General features: G+C 36.6%; 2 protein-coding genes and 1 non-coding gene across 3 annotated transcripts; 1 reads left to right on the plus strand and 2 right to left on the minus strand.

Moving 5' to 3' along the window:
• The first annotated feature begins 677 nt into the window (after nucleotides 1-677).
• On the plus strand, nucleotides 678-3,887 carry LOC132604134 (uncharacterized). The gene is made up of 2 exons (XM_060317487.1): nucleotides 678-1,190; nucleotides 3,029-3,887. Exons 1-2 carry the CDS (start codon nucleotides 806-808, stop codon nucleotides 3,649-3,651), a joined length of 1,008 nt encoding a protein of 335 aa, XP_060173470.1. The 5' UTR covers nucleotides 678-805; the 3' UTR covers nucleotides 3,652-3,887.
• Nucleotides 3,888-10,165: 6,278 nt separating this feature from the next.
• TRNAA-UGC (transfer RNA alanine (anticodon UGC)) lies at nucleotides 10,166-10,238 on the minus strand. The gene has a single exon. It is a non-coding gene; the product is annotated as a tRNA-Ala (tRNA).
• Nucleotides 10,239-11,174: 936 nt separating this feature from the next.
• LOC132604135 (probable LRR receptor-like serine/threonine-protein kinase At2g16250) lies at nucleotides 11,175-14,707 on the minus strand. The gene is made up of 4 exons (XM_060317489.1): nucleotides 12,687-14,707; nucleotides 12,427-12,552; nucleotides 12,144-12,166; nucleotides 11,175-12,058 (listed from the first exon to the last, which is right to left on the minus strand). Exons 1-4 carry the CDS (start codon nucleotides 14,594-14,596, stop codon nucleotides 11,472-11,474), a joined length of 2,646 nt encoding a protein of 881 aa, XP_060173472.1. The 5' UTR covers nucleotides 14,597-14,707; the 3' UTR covers nucleotides 11,175-11,471.
• Between the last annotated feature and the right edge of the window lie 7,546 nt (nucleotides 14,708-22,253).

Consider the following 22,253-nt stretch of genomic DNA (forward strand, 5'->3'; position numbering starts at 1 on the left):
ATGCAAATTATGACGGATCGGTATGATCACTTCATGCTATATTCAATCTAGCTATCCTGGTTGATCACTTACAAACTATTTTTGACAAGTATATCAAAGGTGAAACCAAATATGATATCCAGTGACAATTAACAAGTAACCTAACACGTATCATGTCCTCAAAAAGTGAGGTCATCTCCCATATGTATAAATATGTCATTATGATTTCATCATTTGAAATACCAAGAATTAGCCTAACCATCACTCCGATATATCTAATATCTTTCATAACTTATTGGATTTGTTATCTAAATTTTGTTATTCTTGTTCCCTCTGATAGAGGAAGACTTATTTAATCCTAGAAAAACTTGCATACCTTTGAAATTGTTTCTTAGGACATTCCATTGCACCACTAGCCATAATTATATTTACTCATAAATAAGTAAGTAACATTTTTTTCCCCCCTTGTTAATTTCTCCACCAAAAAATCCTTACTCTTCCATTTTATGTGACATAACTCGCAATACAAGTATAAAGTTAAACAATTTTAGGTATGAATTCGAATACAATATCTTCAGAGGTGGGGGAGTAATAGGCCAAGAAATAGGAATTGATGGAAGTCGTGGCCTCATTCATTCCCTTTCTTTACGTAAAGCAAATAAGCTGGACACGATATTTGTGTTCTTTTTTTTCTCAGACATTGGTTCTGTGTGGCTCTCTTTCCTTATCCCTATTCTAAAATACAAAAAAACCACCACCCTCACACTGCTTTATATATATCTCATTGTTCATATATCTCTATCTTCTACTAGCATTAAAAAAAAAAATGTCTAATCAAGAAAATGGTGTAGTGCAGCCATGGCCAGATCAACTTATACTACCCGATTCATTGTATACCGAAAATATACGACAACTCCATTTATCAATCGAACATGAATGGGATACGTTGAGACGATCAGCGTGCCAGGTTGCAGCAGGAAGGGCACTGTGGAGGCATGTGATAAATGATCCATTAGCAGAGTTACTAGCAGGGGAGGCTTACTTGAAAAGTTTGTACGAAAAAATAAAGAGGGATTGCGTTAATAATGCAAGAGAAGTTTCTGGTGTTATGATTGCAGTTAGAACATTATGGTTTGATCAACAACTTGAGAAAGCTCTTAGTTCCTTTGATGATGGTGGTGGAGCAACACAAGTTGTATTTCTTGGAGCAGGTAGGTGACCAAAAATAATAACTTAAATTAACTGTTGTTTAAGTGTTGGTACATTGTCTCAGTGGATAGTCTATTGATCTTTATATGTTTTTGGGCAATTTTCGCTTCGTGAACTTGTTTCTGAGATCGAATTAAATTAGACTCAGAACTATATTTTCCTAACTTAGTATCGGAAATCTCAACCATTCTAGTTCTTGGTTTATTTGTTGGGCCTTCACGTTACGTTGTTCACACTAGGACGCATAGCATTCTACGGGTACAAAGAATCAAACTATAAGCAGCGCTCTCTTGACTGAGTTTTAGGCAGCAAGAGACTAGTAAAATTCTTTAATAACTACTCCCTCCATCCCATAATAACTGTCACCTTAGCCAAAAAAATTATCCCACTATAAGTGTCGTAACTGGTAAAGTTGTTGTCATATGACCAGGAGGTCACAGGTTTGAGCCATGAAAACAGCCTCTTGCAGAAATGCAAGGTAAGGCTGCGTACAATAGACCCTTGTGGTCCGGCCCTTCCCCGGACCCCGCGCATAGCTAGAGCTTAGTGCACCGGGCTGCCCTTTTTTATAAGTGTCATCTTAGGAAATCAAGACCTAAATTGGCTAGTTTTTTCCAACTCTATCCTTAGACAAAAATGACAAGTTAAAGTAACATCTAAATGATGATTGGAAAAGACACATAGTAACTTGGTATTGTTGGATTCCTAATGTCAAAAAGATTACTACTTGTGCATGCTCTAATCAAGAGGGAAAAGTAATTTATTTTTGTTATATAGGGGTAATTTAGTAAACTTCACATTACATTATTAGTTTCTTAATAAGCGTGTTTTTGGCTAAGGTGATAATTATTATGGGACGGAGGGAGTACTTTTTAACCGTTGTAATTGGAAGAAAAAAACCACTATTGTGAAGTTTCAAATTTATTGAATTGTCATAGAGTTACACCCGTGGAATTTGAAACTCCACTACAGTAATAATTTTTCAAAGACAGAGCTGAAAAGTTGTCAGTGAACACTATTTCTACGTCCACAAGGTGTCCTGTTTTGGGCTTAAAGGAGTGCTTGTTCCACATTTATTCAGAGAATGAGTTGTTGTCTCTTTATAAGGTTTCAAAAAGCACCTGCCGAAGTCAAGATTTAAACTTTTTAGATTCAAGATGCTACTAAACCCGCTAGTCACTTGAGTTACTGGGTCGGAATTTAAAATTTGTACTTGTTTAATAGATTACTTAACGCATACTTAAGTCTGAGCCAAAGCTATTCTGCTGAACCCGTAGTTTTAATAGTACATCTGTCCACATGGATAATTCTTACCTCATCAATTAGTTTCGGGGTTGAGTTAGGTTTAAGGTCCATTTTCATAAAGTGAATCTTCCATATCACTACCCTATTTAGATCAGTTTTGTTCCAATATGGTAAAGTAGGAGATGTATCAAACTAATATCTTGCACTATCTCCCCGCTGCAAGATAAGACTGCATGCATTAGACCCAATATAGTCCCAGTGGCGGACCCAGAATTTTGAGTTCGGGAGTGCTGGGCCTAGAAATTTTAAGTTCGGGGGTGCTCTATTAACTATTTATATTTGTTTCCTTTATATTTTCTATACAGCTATACACTCCGTGACTGAGTTTAATGAGTGCTGGAGCACCCAAAAGTTATACGTGGGTCCGCCACTGTGTAGTCCGGCCTTTCTTAGAACTCCACACATAGCGGAAGCTTAGTGCACCGATGTGCTCTTTTCTATTATCTGTTCCTGCTGCTACCTCTGCAAGTTATTTAAATCCGTTTTGTGGGGACAATGGAGAATAGATCGATGATATCAATTTCCTCATCTGCAGGTATGGATACGAGGGCGTACCGCTTGAGTTGCTTGAAAGAAAGTGACATTTTTGAGGTTGATTTCCCAGAGGTATTGCAGATGAAAACTACTGTCCTTAAGGAAGCAACAAATGAACAAAAGCACCCAATGATGACAGCAAAATCACTAAATAGAGTAGCGGCTGATTTAAGAGAAAAAAATTGGATTGAAAAGCTTAAAGTATCAAGTTTAGACTTAAAGAAAAATACAGTTTGGGTATTAGAAGGAATCCTCTACTATCTATCACATTGTCATGCAATGGAAGTACTCAATGTTATTGCTAAAAACACAGCCTCTGCTCATACAGTACTTTTAGCAGATTTCATGAACAAGCAATCAACCAAAATGTGCAGCTCCATTTTCCATTTCTATAGTGATTGGCCTGATCAGCTGTTGCAGTCACTTGGATTTTCTCAAGTTAAACTTTCCCAAATCGGCGATCCTGACGCCCATTTCGGGCTGTTGCATGATCCGTTAAACTTCTTCGACAAGTTGAGGAGCTTGCCACGGTCGCTACAAACTCATCCCGATGATGGAACGCCGTGTTGTAGGTTATATTTTCTTCATGCTTCTGGGGCACCACCTATTCAAACTATTCCTTGAATCATGTTACTAAAAGATTAGAAGTAGGACTCATTATTTGTTGGTGCCTTTCATGGCACTAGAAATACAATTTGAATTAGTGAGTGTCACTCAAGCTATGTTTCGTACTATATTTTCTTCTTCAAATCTCTAGCAGTCACGGAGTCGGGAATTTATACAAGAGGATTAAAAAAATATCACGGTTGTATTTTGAATCTATGACCTAAAACAAAATTTTAACCCCCTTTTCCACTTTACTATAACTTTCCCTTATTTCTAGGGGATTCAACAACTTATATAAAACTACGGAAAACTAGTTTTTACCCTATTAACACAGTATAAATTTTCAACGAAAGGGATTCAACTGAACCCCTTTCCTTCAAGCTAGCTCCGGCCCTGATCTATATTTAGATGAATTAACCAACACTTACCATTCATAAGCTAGCACGTCACATATTTAATTTGCTAAATGATCAATCATTCAATCAACTATGCTTCGATCACAAATTAGTTGAGTGCTCATTACAGTAGAAAAAATATTTTCTCATCCTGATGAAGCAACTAAGAATAGGAAAATTACACATGGTTCCAATTAAGCAGTTAAGAGTTCCAATTAGAGCTAATCACTTTAGCAACATTCTAATAGTATATGGTGCCGACAAGAACTCTGCATAATCCCTATCATCCTGCATTCAAATAGCCAATTTCTACAGATATTACTTTTGATACCACACATACTATTTACTATTCCATTGCAAATTGCACATAACATGGTGCATCTAGTGTTCTAAGCTTGGAATCTAGTAGGTGTTTGTTAAAAAGGAAAAAAGCTAAGCACTTTAAAATGATATTGGAGCAGAAAATACAAACAGTAGCTGCGAATAGCTGAAGATGCCAAGTATTACGAGCCCCTTGTGGTTTCCATTGGTCCGGTCCACCACAGGAAACTCCTTCGTCAAGCCGAAGAGAAGTTAAACGGTCACTAGTGTGGGAGTATTCCATATACTACGAGCCCCTTGTGTCTACTACAAGTTTTGAACAAGTGTTGCTCACAGCTCGGAATTGTTACTCTCACTCTATTCACTCTGCCTATGATTTATGCTGGACTCTGACTGGTGTTTGATGATGTTCCTCAACGGCTGCTTCATTCTTGAATTCGTAGGCTTTTTCGTGTTAGAGTTTATCCTTATGTGTATTAGTCGTAGTAGGATTCTATTTGAGGTTATTCTGTATTATCCTTATCTACACATATGTTGTAACTTTGTATTATAAATATAAATCCTGAGGGTGAGCAAACTCACGTTTATCCCTTCAATCTTTGTCTTTCATCTTGGTATCAAGAGCCATATACGATCTTTCTTTTTCAATGGCCCCAGAAAAATCCTCCTCCTCTTCGACTCAATAAACTGTGAATCAATCTTCCCTTGGCCTTCCCGTCCCCCCTCCAACAGTTTCTAATATCATAGGATTTGTCCCTATTGAATTGACATATGTCAATTACCTTACTTGGAAGAAGGTTTTTGTCACAGTTCTGAAAAGTCACAACCTTCTGTCTATTGTAGAGGGAAAAATACCATGTCCCTCGCCAGATCACGAAGATTATAAATTATGGATTCAGTGTGTTACTATTGCATTGAGTTGGATTAATGCAACACTTTCTGCAGCAGTTCTTGACACACTTTTGAACTATGCTTGTGAGACATCTAAACAAGCTTGGGACACCTTAGCATCACTATATTTGGATCAAGTTTCTTCCTCTGCCATTCATCTTAAGTCAAAATTTCAGAATTTTAAGAAAGGTTCTCTTTCTATGGAGGATTATCTTCAACAACTTCACTCTATTGCTTGCTCTCTAAGGGCAATTGGCAAGCCTTTGACTGATGACGATCTAGTCACTCAGGCTTTGCAAGGACTACCTTCATCTTATCGTACCTTTGTGTCTGGCTTAGATGCCACCGGATCACTTCCTTTCTTTATTGCATTACGACCGCTCCTTCTCACCGAAGAAGCCCACATTACTGCAATTTCTTCAGAAGACTCCAATCCTCAATTTGCTTTGCTTGTGACAACTCAAGGGCAAACTAATTCTACTGCATCATCTGCTCAAGGACATCAACCTGCCAAAGGACACTCACATGGACGAGGTCGTGGCAAGAATAACAAAGGTCAATATGGTAGGGGCCGAGGATACAATAACTCTCAATGGTCGAGTTTTCAACATATTTTTTGCCATCCTTCACCCGCTAATGGTATTTTGGGAAGACCCCCATTTGCTCCAGCTAAACAGTGCCAAATATGTTTTCATTATAATCTCACTGCCTTAGAGTGCAAAATCAGGTTCAATCACTCATTTGTGCCTAATAATATTCCTCAATCATATGCTGCAATGAATTTGGAGGAGGTTCACCCAACGGTTTGGTATCCGGACTTTGGAGCATCGGCACACATGACTAATAATCCTTCTACCCTTACTTCTCATGCTCCATACTCGGGTTCTTCTCAGGTCATGGTTGGTGATGGTACTCTTCTCTCCATTGAATCTACTAGTTCCTCTATTCTTCCTACAACCTCTAAACCTGTTTTCTTAAAGAATGTTTTATATGTTTTCCTTGCCAAAAATCTACTTTCTATTCAACGTTTATGTGCTGATAATAACTGTTTCATTAAATTCACTGATTCTGACTTTTTTGTTAAGGACAAGAAGACCAACACAACATTGCTCCGTTGTAAAAATACCGGGTCTCTTTATCCTCTCCGCGTCGTATCACCTGGCTCCTCCAACTTTGGTCTCTTTGCTAATGTCGTGCCTGCTTCCATTTGGCATCAACGTTTGGGACATCCTGGTCAACAATCTTTAAGTTCTTTAGTTTCTAGAAAATTGATTAGTAGTTCGTCTTCCTTTTGCAATAATTCTTGTAATGTTTTCCATTTAGGCAAACAAACTAGATTGCCATTTTCTTTATCCAGTAGAAATGCAAATTCTCCTTTTGTTTTAGTTCATTCCGATGTTTGGTATGCTCATGTTGCCTCAAATTCTGGCTATCGTTATTATATTTTATTTCTTGATGATTACACTAAATTCTCTTGGATTTATTTAATGCGTGAAAAATCTGAATCCTTTGAAAAATTCAAAGAGTTTCATGCAATGGTTAAAAATATTTTTCGCACCTCTATTTCTTATTTCCAATCTGATGGGGGGGGGAAGAATATGTTAACCAGAATTTTAAATCCTTCTTTCTGCAAAATGGCATCGTCCATCGATTTTCTTGTCCTCACACCTCTGCTCAAAATGGTAGAGCTGAGAGAAAACATAGACACATCGCTAATGTCCTTCGCTGTCTTATTTTTCAAGCATCTATGCCTTTTCAATTTTGGGCTGATGTTTGTTTATATGCCGTCTTTCCTATTAACGTAACTCCTCTTCCAGTGTTGCATTATAAATCTCCATTCGAACTACTTTATGGTCATGTGCCTGATTACAATTTAATTCGTGTGTTTGGATGTCTATGTTATCCCTTTGTGGCATTTAATCAGTCTAAGTTCCACCCTCGATCAAAACCATGTTTGTTTCTTGGTTCATCAGATAAACATAAAGGATTCAAATGTTTGGATCCTTGCTCAAATAGAATTCTTATTTCTCGGCATGTTCATTTTGTTGAGAACTCCTTCCCGTTTCAGAGTATGTTTCCTACTGTTCCGCCAACTTCTTCATCCAAACCTATCTCATCCCCAACTGTTTTTTATTATTCTAAGCCTTTTACTTCTCCAGTCCATATCACCCGTTTAGGAGGAACTTCAACAGGGAATAGCTCTAAGGATCGCATTCCAAATAGGAGTATTCAAACTCCATTTATTCCACAGCTTCCTCTTTCAAATAGAAGTCTTCAGACTCCTCTACATCAGGAGAACATTTCTACCAATTCTCCTCCGTCAACTGGTAATGTTTCTTCTTCCAACTCGGCATCCCTTTCGGATCAGGTTACTCCCACTCACCGACCTGTAACCTCCTCTGTCGCTTCTTTTGAACGAGATATTTCATCTCCTGCCTTTTCGACGCAGGCCCTTTCTCCATCCAATAATCTTCAAATATCTCCCTCTCAATCACCTACTGTACAATCTCAAACTCATCATATGATTACTCGTTCTAAAACAGGTTCGCTCAAGCCACGCGTCCTTCCTTCTTTAACAACTTCTACATGTCCCATTTTATCCGAACCTACTTCTTTTTCTCAAGCTTCTAAAGACCCTCGTTGGATGCAAGCAATGAGTTATGAATTTGATGCTCTTGTCCAAAATAAAACTTGGACCTTGGTTCCGCCTCCTCCAAATGCAAATATTATTGGCAACAAATGGGTGTTTTGGATTAAGTTTTGTGCAAATGGTTCTGTTGAAAGATATAAAGCTCGTTTAGTGGCTCAAGGTTTTTCGCAGCAGCCCGGGGTTGACTATTTTGAGACTTTTGCTCCCGTCGTTAAGCCTAGCACAGTGCGTTTGGTCCTATCTTTGGCTCTTTATAATAATTGGGTTATGCACCAACTTGATGTGTCCATGCATTCTTACATGGTGAGTTATCCGAGACTGTTTATATGCGTCAACCTAAGGGCTTTGAACATCCAGATTATCCCCATTTTGTATGCAAGTTGCAACGTGCTTTATATGGTCTTAAACAATCTCCGAGGGCTTGGTTCCATCGTCTTGCTAGATTCCTTCTTGATCTAGGCTTTAAGCAATGTGTTTCGGATAACAGCATGTTCATTTTTCACTCGGGAGCTGATTGCATTATTCTTTTAATTTATGTGGATGATATATCTATTTTTGGCTCTTCAAAGTCCTTAGTATCACAATTCATTTCTTCAATGAGTTCAGAATTCTCAATGAAGGACTTGGGACAACTTCAATACTTCCTTGGCATTGAATTAAAATACAATTCTTCGGGACTTCTCTTACTGCAGCAGCGTTATATTACTTCGCTTCTTCATCGCTTCAAATTGGAGAAGTGTAAACCTGTGCTAACTCCACTTCACAGTAAGTTCGATTGGAATTCTACTTCTTCTCCTTTGCTTGACGATCCTTCTATTTATCGTCAAATGGTTGGGAGTCTACAATATTTGTGCTTTACTAGGCCGGGTATTCAATTTGCTGTCAATCTTGCTTCTCAGTTTCTTCACCAGCCGCGACAATTGCATCTTCAGGCAGTTAAACGCATTTTCGGTATCTCGCTGGCACAATTGATTGGGGCTTACAGTTGTATAAAAATTCTTCCTTGTCCCTTACTGTTTTCTCCGACTCTGATTGGGCTGGTTGTTCAGCCACTAGACGATCCACAACTGACTTTTGTATTTTTCTTGGCTCCAATCTTATCTCTTGGTCCGCTAAGAGACAACCTACTGTTGCGCGCTCAAGTACTGAAGCAGAGTATCGAGCTCTTGCTGTTGCCACTGCTGAAGCTACTTGGCTCCAATATATTCTTCGTGATCTTGGTGTTTTTCTTACTTCTCCGGTATCTGCCAAATGTGACAATATTGGAGCCATTCATCTAGCTCACAATCCAGTTTTTCACTCCCGTTCCAAACATATTGCTTTGGATTATCATTTTGTTCGTGAAAAGATCAGCCATGGTGACTTAGTGGTTTCGCATGTCCATACATCTGAGCAACTTGCTGATTTGTTCACCAAAGTATTGGCATCAACACGTTTTCGTGAGTTAAAGTGCCAATCTTCACATTCATTCTTCCCGTTCAGATTGAGGGAGGATGTTAGAGTTTATCCTTATGTGTCTTAGTTGTAGTAGGATTCTATTTGAGGTTATTCTATATTATCCTTATCTACACATATGTTGTAACTTGCATTATAAATATAAATTCTGAGGGTAAGCAAACTCACGTTTAGCCCTTCAGTCTTTGTCTCTCATCTTGCCGGACGAGGAGGTTGGATATGAAGAACATGATAGAGATGTGGTGCGTCGCGACCTTTTATTGGTAGAAAATCAGTTGCCTTTTGAGGTTCTCCAGGTGTTTCCTAAATGTACTAGGTTCTGTAGATTATTATGATACTTTGATGATCTTGATCATGCCAATCCTCTTTAATTAGTTGATAACAATACAATACTTAATGTTGGTCAATTCATTTCGAGGATTACTTCTCCAATAAATGCAAGCCAACATCAGTCCTCGTATAATTGTGTTCCTTGATGTTATTTCACGGTTGATATGAGTATAATTCAGACCGTCCTCACAGATTGTGCCCGCGTTACTAGATGAAAAATACATGTCGAATGGATTTGTTAGAAAGCAATATTTAAGCCTTAATGATTAACATGTTGTACCTAATTGTACCTTTTTCATTATTTCATATATCCATCGTTGTATCTCGATTGTGTTCTTTTTACAACAGTAGAATACTAGAATGAGGAAATGTTGGAGTTTTTACTTGATGAAAATACAGAATAATACTCATGGAATGAATTTGTTGGAAATGGGAAGCAGCTACTGAATCTTTTGTCGATAAGGCAGTCAAAATAAAATTTAAAAAGTTATGGAGATGCGGGGGATCGAACCCCGTGCCTCTCGCATGCAAAGCGAGCGCTCTACCATTTGAGCTACATCCCCTGATGTTTCGAAGTTCTTCAATAAATTATAATATTCGTTATGACAGAGAAAGTCTTTTATGATTGGAAATTAAGTTTTCTGCATCATCTATAACTAATCATAATAATGTTATTATGATATTTCAAGTCATCCTAACTTAGGCATGTCTGGTTCAGAAACTTTTTAAATGAAATATGACCTTTTTCATTTGCTTTTCTCTTGAACTCTGATGGATCTCATAAGCTGTTAAAATCTTCACATCTGAAGGTGTTGATGCTACCAGTCAAGAGACAAACTTGAGCATGTATTCGCCAGATAAATGCTAGGCCTAGTGAAGAATATAATAATTTTAGAATTTAGACGTTGTGGATTCTGAGTCAAAAGTAGAACTTTCATATACTTGTTTTTGCGCATGAATATGTTTGATGACAAAACACTGCGTTTTACCAAACCTGCGAACTCATTGTTGGATCTGCCATTGTTTGTTAAATAAGAAGTCAACAGTTAGCCAGCATGGGCAGAGCTAGAGGGCCACAAGGGATTGTCGGAAAACTACACTGTATATATAAGGTCAAAATTAATTTTTATGTTACATCTGTATAATAGATATTAAATCCTCTTAGCTTCTTCATGCGTTTACTTTTTTATATTTTGAATCTCATTGGTGAAAAGCCTAGCTCCACCACTGGATAGTCAGATAGATGCATTTTAAAGACTTTGCTCATTGTAACTTTTACGCGCATTTACATGTATTGAGTTTCTTGGACTTAGTTAGGCCACCAATGGATTAGCAGACGGTATCAGTTTTGAGGTCCTATTGTTCAATTATATCATACTTTTTCATGCGATCTCAAAATATGATATCATGAAATTATGAATCTAGATTATATAGTGTAGACACTTGACACAGTTATATGCTTGTTATCTATCACATCTGTAGTTGCACACAATCAGGGAGACAGAGTAAACTTTTGAAAATTTACAAAGCCATGAGCATTTGTAACCAACAAAAATAAAAACAGGAAAGCAGAATACATGTATGTACATGATGTAACAACATATTCAAAAATACTGATCGACTTGATAGTCCGTCGCCGAAGAAAAGAGTTTACCAACCGCATAACTTGTGTATAGCGTGTGACCCCATGTCTTCAGGACGATCATAGCACCTACCGCTCATCTAACAAAAAATCAAACCCCTGATACTTACAAAACCAATGCACATGATAAGATACGTTTAAACTCTCGGGACGGCTAGGTCGTATCTTGTCTCTCTATATCTAGCGTTTCCTGAGGTTCGGGGAAAATCTCACTGGACGATCTCTTACACGATGATGAATGTTCAATCCCGCTGCTATGAGAATGAGATCCTACTCTTCCTGGCTGTTTTAGGTTCATGCCGACCTCTTTGCTTGTTTGACCACTAGCATTAGTACTATCCTGTGAGCTATAATGCCAACTACCAAGAAAAGCAGCACCCCAAGATCGCCTCGATGAAGTTGTTCTTAGCCTCCTAGAATTAAAACTTCCTTCTCTAACAACCTTGAAAGGGTTCTCAAGAGCTTTTAGTACCCGTCTCATTTCAGGACGTCTAGAAGGCCTCGGATGAAGACATGCTTTGGCTACTAGTGCTACAGCCCACATCTCTTCAATTAAGTCGTCGTCTAGAATTAGAGATGGGTCGATGATCTTGGCCACTAGTTCTTTCTCGCGCATAGTGATGAATGGAAGAAATTTGTCCAACTCGTCCGGGTGGCTTATGCCAACGTTACCAGTTACAAGCTCAAGTAAGACCTTCCCGAAACAGTATACATCATAAGTGCAACTTGTAAATGAAGATCCTGTTCATGTACAAGGAAAGCATGAAAAATTGAAATAATGATTAAAGTCTCAACTACGCTTTTTTACGAAAAGAATACTACATACCATCAGGTTCTCCAACAGAATTCCTGTTTATTGTCAAGTAGAAAAATAAGATATCTTAGAACATTGAACAAAAAGCAATATGCAGAAGAAGTATACAGAATCTGTGGAATGTACACACGTAAAAGTAACTAAAGTAAAATTTAAGGCTATTACATATCTAACACATCTGGAATTGGAACTACTGAACATTTATTAGTTGAACATGTTAATTGCTAAAAGGAAATGCTAAAAGTAGAAATGGAAGGAAAGGCAACGCGAACTTGACATATATTTAAGTACTTACTTTGGCATGCGAAAAAACTTTGTGATCATATTGTGATTATCACCTTCCTGTACACACACGTCGCTCAAACTTCCCAGCCTTACTTCAAATTTATCGTCAAGAAGGATACTGCTAGCTTGAACATCTCTTCAAAAACCAGAAAATGCAGAATATAATTAGCTTGGTGTAGAACTTTACAATAACTCAACTTAAGAATGGTACTGTTACAGCTAAAAATAGAGTATAAAACGAGAATGCAAGAAAGTGAAAGAAACAGATACCTATGAACAAGGGGAGGATTACACTCATGGTGCAAATAAACTAAACCTTCTGCAGCTCCTATTGCAATTTTTAATCTTGTTATCCAATCCAAAGACTGTCGATTTTCTTCGTCTTCTAAATCCGTATCTCGGGACAACAAAGCGAACAAATCTCCATTTGGCATATGTTTATAGACCAAGAATTTCTCACTCTCATGATCTAAGCAATGGCCCAAAAAAGGGACCAACCTATGGTGTGTTGTAAAGTTTAACAAATCCAACTCCAACTTGTATGTTTCGTTTTCAACATTAACTTTCTTGATAACTACGGTGACACCGCCTTCCAATATTCCTCGAAAAATGTCTCCAGTGTGACCATTCTTGATAAGGTTTGTTTCATTGAAGTTGCTTGTGGCTTGGAGTATCTGCTCATAAGTAAATGATTCGATCGAACCAGATATATCACTAGAGAACTTTCCTGCTGGTGCCGGATTATTTCCTCCTTCCACAACAGGACTAACGTTCGATGTGCCTCTTTCATTTGAATTTCCTCTGTAGCATATCTTCAAAAACAATAAAATGGCTAATGCCAAAAGCATAAGTACCCCAACTCCACCAAAAACTCCAACCATTATAAGCAAACGTCTATGCCCACCCTTTGAGGATCTTTGTACTGAAGTTTCACTTATGCCATCGACAAAAATAAGACCCCTATCAGCATAAAATTTACCACAATCTTCTGAACTTTTCTGATTCAATGACCCCCTAAAGCAATTACTCACAACTCGGATACCAGATTTATTGGGTGCTAGTCCTTGAAAATAGTTGTTGGACAGATCAATCGATTGAAAACTCCGAACATCAAAATTCACATTTCCAAAGAACAGATTATTCGAAAGGTTATATGAAGCATCATTGGTACTAAAATATGAAAATTTTGAAATCATCCCAGTGAAGTTGTTCCCTGAAATATCAAGAATCTTCAAATGAGATAATGACCATAAAACATTAGGAATTTCGCCTTTGAATCGATTCCAACTGAGATTTATATACTCCAACATAGAAACATTTGAAAACAAAATACTAGGCAATGTACCCTCTAGCTCATTATTTCCAATAAAAAATTTCCTCAAATTTCTCAATCTTGATAAATCCTTAGGCAATGACCCTGACAAGTAATTGTAACCAAGATCAAGTTCTACCAATTGAGAAAGATTTGAAATTTCAGAAGGAATATAAGAACTCAAACTGTTATTTGACAAGTTGAGGAACTTAAGTCTATTAAGTGAACCAAATTCAACAGGGATTGGACCAGACAAGAAATTTGAAGACAAATTAAGAATACTGAGATTCTTAATATCTGAATAAGTACTTGGAATTGAACCTGTGAGTGAATTACCAGAAAGATCAAGAGCCCTTAAAGAACTCAACTGTCCAAGTTCTATAGGAATAGTACCTGTGATGAAATTATTAGATAAAGAGAGAAAATTAAGACTACTCAAACTTCCAAGTGATGGTGGAAGTGAACCAAGAATTGAACTTGAACTAAGATCAAGTTCTTTGAGCTGAGTTAATTTTTGGCCAAACCAATCAGGAATTGGCCCTGGGAGAAAGAAACCTGATGAGTTAAAAGATGTCAAGTGAGTAAAATTGGCTAAAGAATCAACAGAAAATTTTGGAAATAGACTCCCTTGGTGACTTCTTCTTAGTTCAGTTAACTTTATAGCCACAACTTTGCCATTGTTGCAGTGAATTCCAGTCCAATTGGTGCAATGGTCTGATTTTCTTGGCCAGTTTTTTGCTTTGATACCCAAAGATGATCTGAGATCCAGTAAAGCTTTGTGTTCCAAATTGGAGCTTACTTGGATCTGCTTAGCTAAAAAAGAGTAAAAGAACAAGAAAAAAAGAGCAAGAAAAAACTGAGTTCCCATGAAATACTGTAATATTCTTTTGATGCAGAGAGGCTTATAATATGTTGTGAAATTATGTCTGCATTTTCATATTTCCAACAGTTGTTTCAGTTTATGGTCCCTTAAATATACAGCTGTGAAACTATATCTCCTTTTCAGTTGCCATGCAAGTACAAATACCCACTTTCCTTCTACTTTCTTGGGTTGGATTTTTAAGTCAATGTTCGGTACCCGCTTTATTTCGTTTTCCATCTCCCAATGTGTTGTCTTTGAAATGATATATCTATTTTATAGAATTCACGACTTAAATAGCATTAAAAAAAAAAAGTTAAACCAAACTAGTATAAAAAATAAAAAAAACATAAGTAGTATTCACGCACGAAATTCACGCGTGAAAGGACCAAACTTCAAAAATGCAGTTTTGGCCTTTCACGCACAAATTTTGTGCGTGAATGGGGTATCCAATTTTGTGCCTGAATGGGGGGGCATCAAAAAAAGAACACGCACAAGTTTTGTGCGTTAATGGTGTAGTTTTTTTTTTTTTTGCGTTACCTTTCCAATCACTTTTTTTTCATACTTTGGGCAAAGATTAGTCATGTTTTAAAATCCCAAAATATTAATATTTTATATAAAACTTAATATTTTTTTTTGCGCACAATAATGTCGGCTCATTACATCAAGTCCACCTAAACGTTTGGATCGTCGTTTTAGGGGTTCTAAAGTGCCCCGAAGCAAGTTTTGAAACTTGTAATATTTATAGGGTTTTGATTTAAGTGTTTTATTATATTTGAATGTACAAATTTAAATATTTGATTTAATAATAATTCATCCAATACGAGAGGTCTATACTAATTAAAAAATAATTCATTCCATTTAATTACAATACTAATTCAAAGCAATACAATAATAAATTACAATAACAATACAATCTTCAAGTGAAAGGGTAAAATATAATTTTTTCACTTTCAGGAACATATTAGGTACGCACAAAATCTATGCGTGAAAGGGTAAAATATATTTTTTCACTTGAAGATTGTATTGTTATTGTAATTTATTATTGTATTGCTTTGAATTAGTATTGTAATTAAATGGAATGAATTATTTTTTAATTAGTATAGGCCTCTCGTATTGGATGAATTATTATTAAATCAAATATTTAAATTTGTACATTCAAATATAATAAAACACTTAAATCAAAACCCTATAAATATTACAAGTTTCAAAACTTGCTTCGGGGCACTTTAGAACCCCTAAAACGACGATCCAAACGTTTAGGTGGACTTGATGTAATGAGCCGACATTATTGTGCGCAAAAAAAAATATTAAGTTTTATATAAAATATTAATATTTTGGGATTTTAAAACATGACTAATCTTTGCCCAAAGTATGAAAAAAAAGTGATTGGAAAGGTAACGCAAAAAAAAAAAAAAACTACACCATTAACGCACAAAACTTGTGCGTGTTCTTTTTTTGATGCCCCCCCATTCAGGCACAAAATTGGATACCCCATTCACGCACAAAATTTGTGCGTGAAAGGCCAAAACTGCATTTTTGAAGTTTGGTCCTTTCACGCATGAATTTCGTGCGTGAATACTACTTATGTTTTTTTTTTTTTTTGTACTAGTTTGGTTTAACTTTTTTTTTTGTACTATTTAAATCGCGAATTCCCTATTTTATATGACAGTATTTGATTGGTATGCAAGTTTAATATTTACGCCCTCTGTCCCTAATTAAGCGGTGATATTTAATTTAGCATAGAGCTTAAGAATAAAAGAAAGATTTTTGAAATTTATGGTTTAAAATAAATTATAAATATTTGTGTGCTTATAAATCTATAGTAAATAAAAAGTTTAATATTAAATTTTTACTAAATATAAAAAAATATCATTCTTTTGTAATGGACTAAAACAGAAAGGGCATTACATGCATGAAGACAGAAAAGTTTAACTTATTTACAAGACTGGTGATAGTAAAAGAACATGCATGAAGACAGAAAAGTTTAACTTATTTACAAGACCAGTGATAGTAAAAGAATATACTCCCTCTATTTCTCTCTATTTCATTTTAGGGATAAGACATTATTACCCCCGAACTATACGCGAAATTACTACGACACACCTTACCTTTCCTTCGGTCCTATTACCCCCTAAACTTATTTAAAACGGAATAATTAACCCCCTAAACGCTGATGCCCACTCTCATATGGGAGAGTGGCATACACTCTCCTTGCCACATGTGCATTTTTTTTTTAAAATTCAGCTTACGTGTCAATTTTTAAGAATAAAAAAAATAAAAAACTGATTTTTCTTTTAAAAAATTTATTTTTAAAACCCGTTTTTAAAAAAAAAAACTGAAAACACGAATTAAAAAACTGAATTTTCTTTAAAAAAAATAAATTTAAAACCCTTTTTTTAAAAAAAAAAATTGAAAATTTGATTTTTTTTAAAACCCATATGTTTTAAAAAAAAAAAAAACTGAAAACATGATTTTTTTTTAAAATATGGAAAAATGAATTTGTTAAAAATATGGAAAACTTGATTATTTTTTTTAAAATGTCTTAAAAGATCTTGATTTTCATGATTTCATTTTCTTAGGACACTTTTATTTTTCAAATAAAATCCGGAAAAAGTGTTTTTCTTGTCAAAATTTGAAAAAAAAAAAACTGATTTTTTATAAAATTTTGAAAAAATTAATTATTTTTTTAAAATGTGGAAAACTAGATTTATATTCATATTTTAAGAAAATACAGATTTTTAAGAAAAAAATTAAGTTTTCCCGTTTTTTATGTTTCTCACTCTCTTTGAGAGAGTGAAACACACTCTCCTTGCCACGTCAACCTTAAGGGGGTAAAATATTATGATTTTAAATAGTTTAGGGGGGTGATAGGACCAAAAATTAGGTAAGGTGGCAAAAACGCTACTAGGTGAGGGGGGCAATGATGCCTTATCCCATTTTATATGCCTAGTTTGATTAGAATTTTGAATTTAAAGAATTACTAAATATATAACGTGACATTTAAAAGAAATTGAAACAAAGGGAGTATTAAATATCAATGTAAGTGATGATGGAGAACATATCATACAAACTTTAAAATTCGAATAGTTTAATGAATTTGAATTCTTAAAAATTGTGAATGCCCAAAAAATGAAACAATATCAAACATTTTGAGACGTTCAAAAACGAAGAGCGCCTCATATAATTTGGATGAATTGAGTAATGTCTAGGTATATATGCACGCAAGCTAGGAGTGATGCAACCTTGTGGCGGCGGCTGCTAACACATTTATTGTATTTTGTCAAAATACATCAAATCCCCCCCGCCCCTCTCCCCCAAAAGTCGAGTTCACATTCAAACTAATCGGGTGATCTATTACTCCCTGACCATCTAAAAAGTGAATTTAATTTTTTGGTTTGAGTGTGAACTCAATTTTTTCGGTATAGTTCAGGAGACATTTGATGTATTTTGCCTTGTATTTTTTAGCTCTAAGTATCACTCTATCTATGAAGAGAGAGAATTAAAAGGATTTCAAATATAAATATTTTCACACTAAATAAGTGTCAACTTTAAATATTTCAATATACTCACAGTTCAAAAGAATGAGTCAATCCCACTTTACCCCCCTAACAATTAAGAGCTGGGAAACGATATCCCCTCCACATATTGAATGAGAACGATAACCCTCTTATACAATATTTCCTTGCTAGGATTTTCCTTTTTGAATAAAAATCTTTTATTTTCTTTCTAGGATTAAAATAAGAAAATATACAACTATTATTATCTCATTAATTCACCTATTCTGTTGAAAATAATGTACTTACTTTAGGATGAAACAGCTACTTGAAATTACTGTGCGATAGAAAATTAGAATGGTATTGAAATGTCAAACACGAACCACATTTGAAATGGCATCACAGGTAGTAGTAATAAATAATTTTCACACCATATGTTATTAATGAATTAATGTTTTATCAATAATTTTTCTTCGCTAATTTTACACTACTAAAAAATGGGAAATACCAACGGACTTTCAGTAAGTCTTTTAAATCTTTTTTATTTTTAAAACAAAACCAACGTAATTTCGTCAGTTATTTTTTGCTCAAAAATATGCAAAAATTATACTATTATTTTTTATTATTTTTCTAAAATATAATCGATGGACTCCATTGATTCTAATTCTTTTTATACAAAAATCGACGGACTCCGTCGATTTTCAGAGTGCAAAACTGCAGTTTAAGAGTATAAATTAGAGCAATGGAAGTATTTGATCAAGGAGCATGAGTGATCTAGTGGTAAAGTTGTTCAATGCCGGGTACATACTTGAGTTTGATTTCAAGTAGCTACATTTCATTTTTTATTTTTTTTTAAAACGACGGACTCCGTTGGGTTTTTAAAATTTTATACTAGTTTTTCAATAAAATCCGACTTTTTTAAAAAAATTACATAACCACTCATAGTCCGTCAGTTTTAGCCCTCGATTTTGAGTAGTTTTTTTATTAGTACTGTTAGTTGTTGGATTTTCAAGGTTCAACCACCCATACCAAGTCAAATTGCTTCTTTAGCTGCACAACATGGAACATCTCAATTGCACAGGCAATCAACACCTTTTAGAAATGGAGTCCGCAACTTAATGACCCAAAAAATGGGTCGGGGTACCAAAATGATGCAGTAAAATTTTTTAACCAAACTACCCTTTGCGCACTAAATTAGTGCGCAATAGTGGTTTAATAAACTGCCCCACCCTTGTGCAGTTTCAAAGTTTGGAAATTTCACTTTTTTTTCATACTTTGACCAAAGATTAGTCATGTTTCAAAACACCAAAATATCAATATTTTAAATAGAACCGGATATCTTTTTCTACGACCAATAATATAGGCTCAATACATCAAGTATACGTAAATGTTTAGATCGTCGTTTTAAAGGTTGTAAAGTGCTCCGAAGTAAATTTTTTTGTTTGGAAACTTGTTATCTTTAGGTTTAAGTGTTTTATTTTATAAGATTTTGATTTAATCGTTTTATTATTTAGTCAAGGCATTACTTTATTTCGAACATGTCAAGATTTTTTTCATAATTAAATTTTGGATGTCCCACGAGTTATTAATAAACGATAATTAAAACTAAGATAACTACATATCACTAAGAAAATAATACCAAAAAAATATAATATTAACATAAAATGTACATACACACAATCTCTAGGTCCCACATGTGGGAGCCTTTAGACTAACCCTAGGCCTAAGGCAAGCCCCACCACCCTCACTATCATCTTCATCCCCATTTTTCTCTTAATAATAGGATGTTTTATGTCATATCATCCATCCTTACCTTCCTTGCGCCCTTGAGCATAACATGCTTCTTGTGGGGCCGGATTTGTATGGTTGGAATCTTATCAGCAACAGAAGATGGGTCCACAAGCGTAGAAGAATTAATCTGAAATAACATATAAACAATTTAGTTTAGATTTATTCTAAACTAAACTTGAAATAACATATAAACAATTAAAAACCTAATTATAATTTAGATTTACTCAATACATTATCTTTCTGTAAAAAATCAAACCTGTGTATCAACGGGCTCCTGAGATGGATGATGAGAGGGCTCCCGAGCTGGCTCCTCAGCGGGATCCTGAGCAGGCTCCTGAGCGAGCTCGCAGCCGGAGATGTAGATAGTGCCGGAGCTGGAGACGGGTCTACAGGCGCAGAAGAATGAATTTGAAATAATATATAAACAATTAAAAACCTAATTATAATGTAGATATGATTAATAAATTATCTTTTCTAAAAAGTTAAACATGTGTGTCGACGGGCTCCGGAGATGGATGATGAGAGGGCTCCCGAGCTGGCTCCTTAGTAGTCTCCTGAGTGGGCCCCGGAGCCGGAGATGTAGATGGTGCCAGAGCTGGATCCTAAGAAATGGAAAATTATATAATAATAAGTATACGTATTTTAATTTGTTAAAATAATTATTTAAAACATTTATATCTTGGCTCCAGCTGCTGAAGTCCAGGAATGTGAAGTCGTACTTCAGCTCCCTGCCACCCTGTAGATCAAGAACTGGCCGCTCACCCTATGGATGACTAACTGGCGGTTGCGCATGGTATGCCTCTAATGATGGCCACTCTAGCTGCTCTGAAAATAGCTCTGCAGGTGTATATAGAGGTGTCGACTGTCGGCAATAAGTCGACGGGCGCTCTGAAGTCAACGGATGCTACTAGGCTGGAGCGGGAATGGTAGCATGCTCGTCAGGCTCATCTACTAGACGGAGGCCTCCACTGCCACCACCTCGGACACCATCCCCTCGGCTACCAGCCCCTCTAGCCCCACCTCTTCTGTCCCTACCACCTCGGCCACCAGCCTTTCTGGCCCCACCTCCTCGGCCACCAGCCCCTCTAGCCCCCACCAGCACCACCTCGGCCACCATCCCCTTGACTGCTAGCCCCTCTAGCCCCACCTCCTCTGTTCTTACCACCTCAGCCACCATCCCCTCTGGCCCCACCCCTTTGACAACCAGCCCCTCTAGCCCCATCACCTCCACGAGCAGCACTACGACCATGTCCTACAGGGGCCTTATACGGGATATCTGGAATATGATCACAGATACGTCTGAGCTCTTGTAATTGTTGCATATCACTATCTGCTAGCTGAACCATCCAGGCTGCGTATCCTGCTGTCTTGGGGGATTACATATGGCGCATGCTCTCCCAGCGCATCGTCTATACGGTCTGTAGCTGCATTTGTTGGCAAATATTAAGGATTGAATAAATTTGTAACTTAATATATAAGAAGATTAATTAAGTTTAAGTGGGGTAAACTTATTAACGCCTCATACCCTCCCGCAAGTGTTGCATATCCTCGGTCCTCTGCGTGACCCGTCGTAGGGTTGCCAATCAGGCTGCATGTGATCTGCCGGTACCACTTCATGTACTCGAGGATCGGAGTCGTATGTCTAACCACCGCTAGCGATCCCATCCTATGACCCCAACGATGGAGTTGCGCCTGTATAAAGGCTAGGAATGCAGCATCGACGACCGCACGCTTGTCCCGCGGATAGTGGTCGTGCTCCCAATCAGCTGGCTTAGGTATATTTTATACATGCCCGAACGGTCGTAAGACGGGGTGGGTGTGTGCTCCTCAAGGATATCCATGTGTATCAGTGGACACCGCGACCTCCACATAAGCTCAAAAGCCCTACAAATCGCTGACAACTGATCCAAAATCTAATCATACGGCCTCCATATAAAAAGCTGTAAAAAAAAATGAATTAGTACACAATACAAGACAAAAATAGTAAAAAAAAAAAAAAGATAATAACCTACCATGTCCACCGTCATACGATCTAGCTGATCCCTGAACGGAAGGAGTCTGTGGTACGTATCCACATCTCAGATTATGCCTCCCGTCCATCTCCTCGCGTAGGGCATGCCCTCAGCAATGAAGTTAGGCTGAGGGTGCACAGTTACAGGCTAAAAAGGCCTCATCCTAGACCACACTCATATCTGAAAGGGTTATTAAAAAAATGTTTTATTAGTCGCTGTTTCAAAAAGCTATACTTAGAATAAAATTACACACTTTTAAATATATTACCTGAAGGAGCGCGCAAAATTCACCGACTTCCACACGGTCGCCCACAGACGCTCGACAAAGTGATTGATACAGGTAAGCCAGAACAACAGCTCCCCAAC

The sequence above is a fragment of the Lycium barbarum genome, chromosome 7 (assembly GCF_019175385.1).
Source record: "Lycium barbarum isolate Lr01 chromosome 7, ASM1917538v2, whole genome shotgun sequence".
Lineage (NCBI taxonomy): Eukaryota > Viridiplantae > Streptophyta > Magnoliopsida > Solanales > Solanaceae > Lycium > Lycium barbarum.

Coding starts and splice junctions, on each gene's coding strand:
- LOC132604134 (XM_060317487.1), top strand. CDS start 806: ATGTCTAATCAAGAAAATGGTGTAGTGCAGCCATGGCCAGATCAACTT. Junction 1,191..3,028: donor AGTTGTATTTCTTGGAGCAG/GTAGGTGACCAA, acceptor CCTCATCTGCAG/GTATGGATACGAGGGCGTAC.
- LOC132604135 (XM_060317489.1), bottom strand. CDS start 14,596: ATGGGAACTCAGTTTTTTCTTGCTCTTTTTTTCTTGTTCTTTTACTCT. Junction 12,167..12,426: donor AAGTTTTTTCGCATGCCAAA/GTAAGTACTTAA, acceptor GACAATAAACAG/GAATTCTGTTGGAGAACCTG. Junction 12,059..12,143: donor TTCTGTTGGAGAACCTGATG/GTATGTAGTATT, acceptor GTACATGAACAG/GATCTTCATTTACAAGTTGC.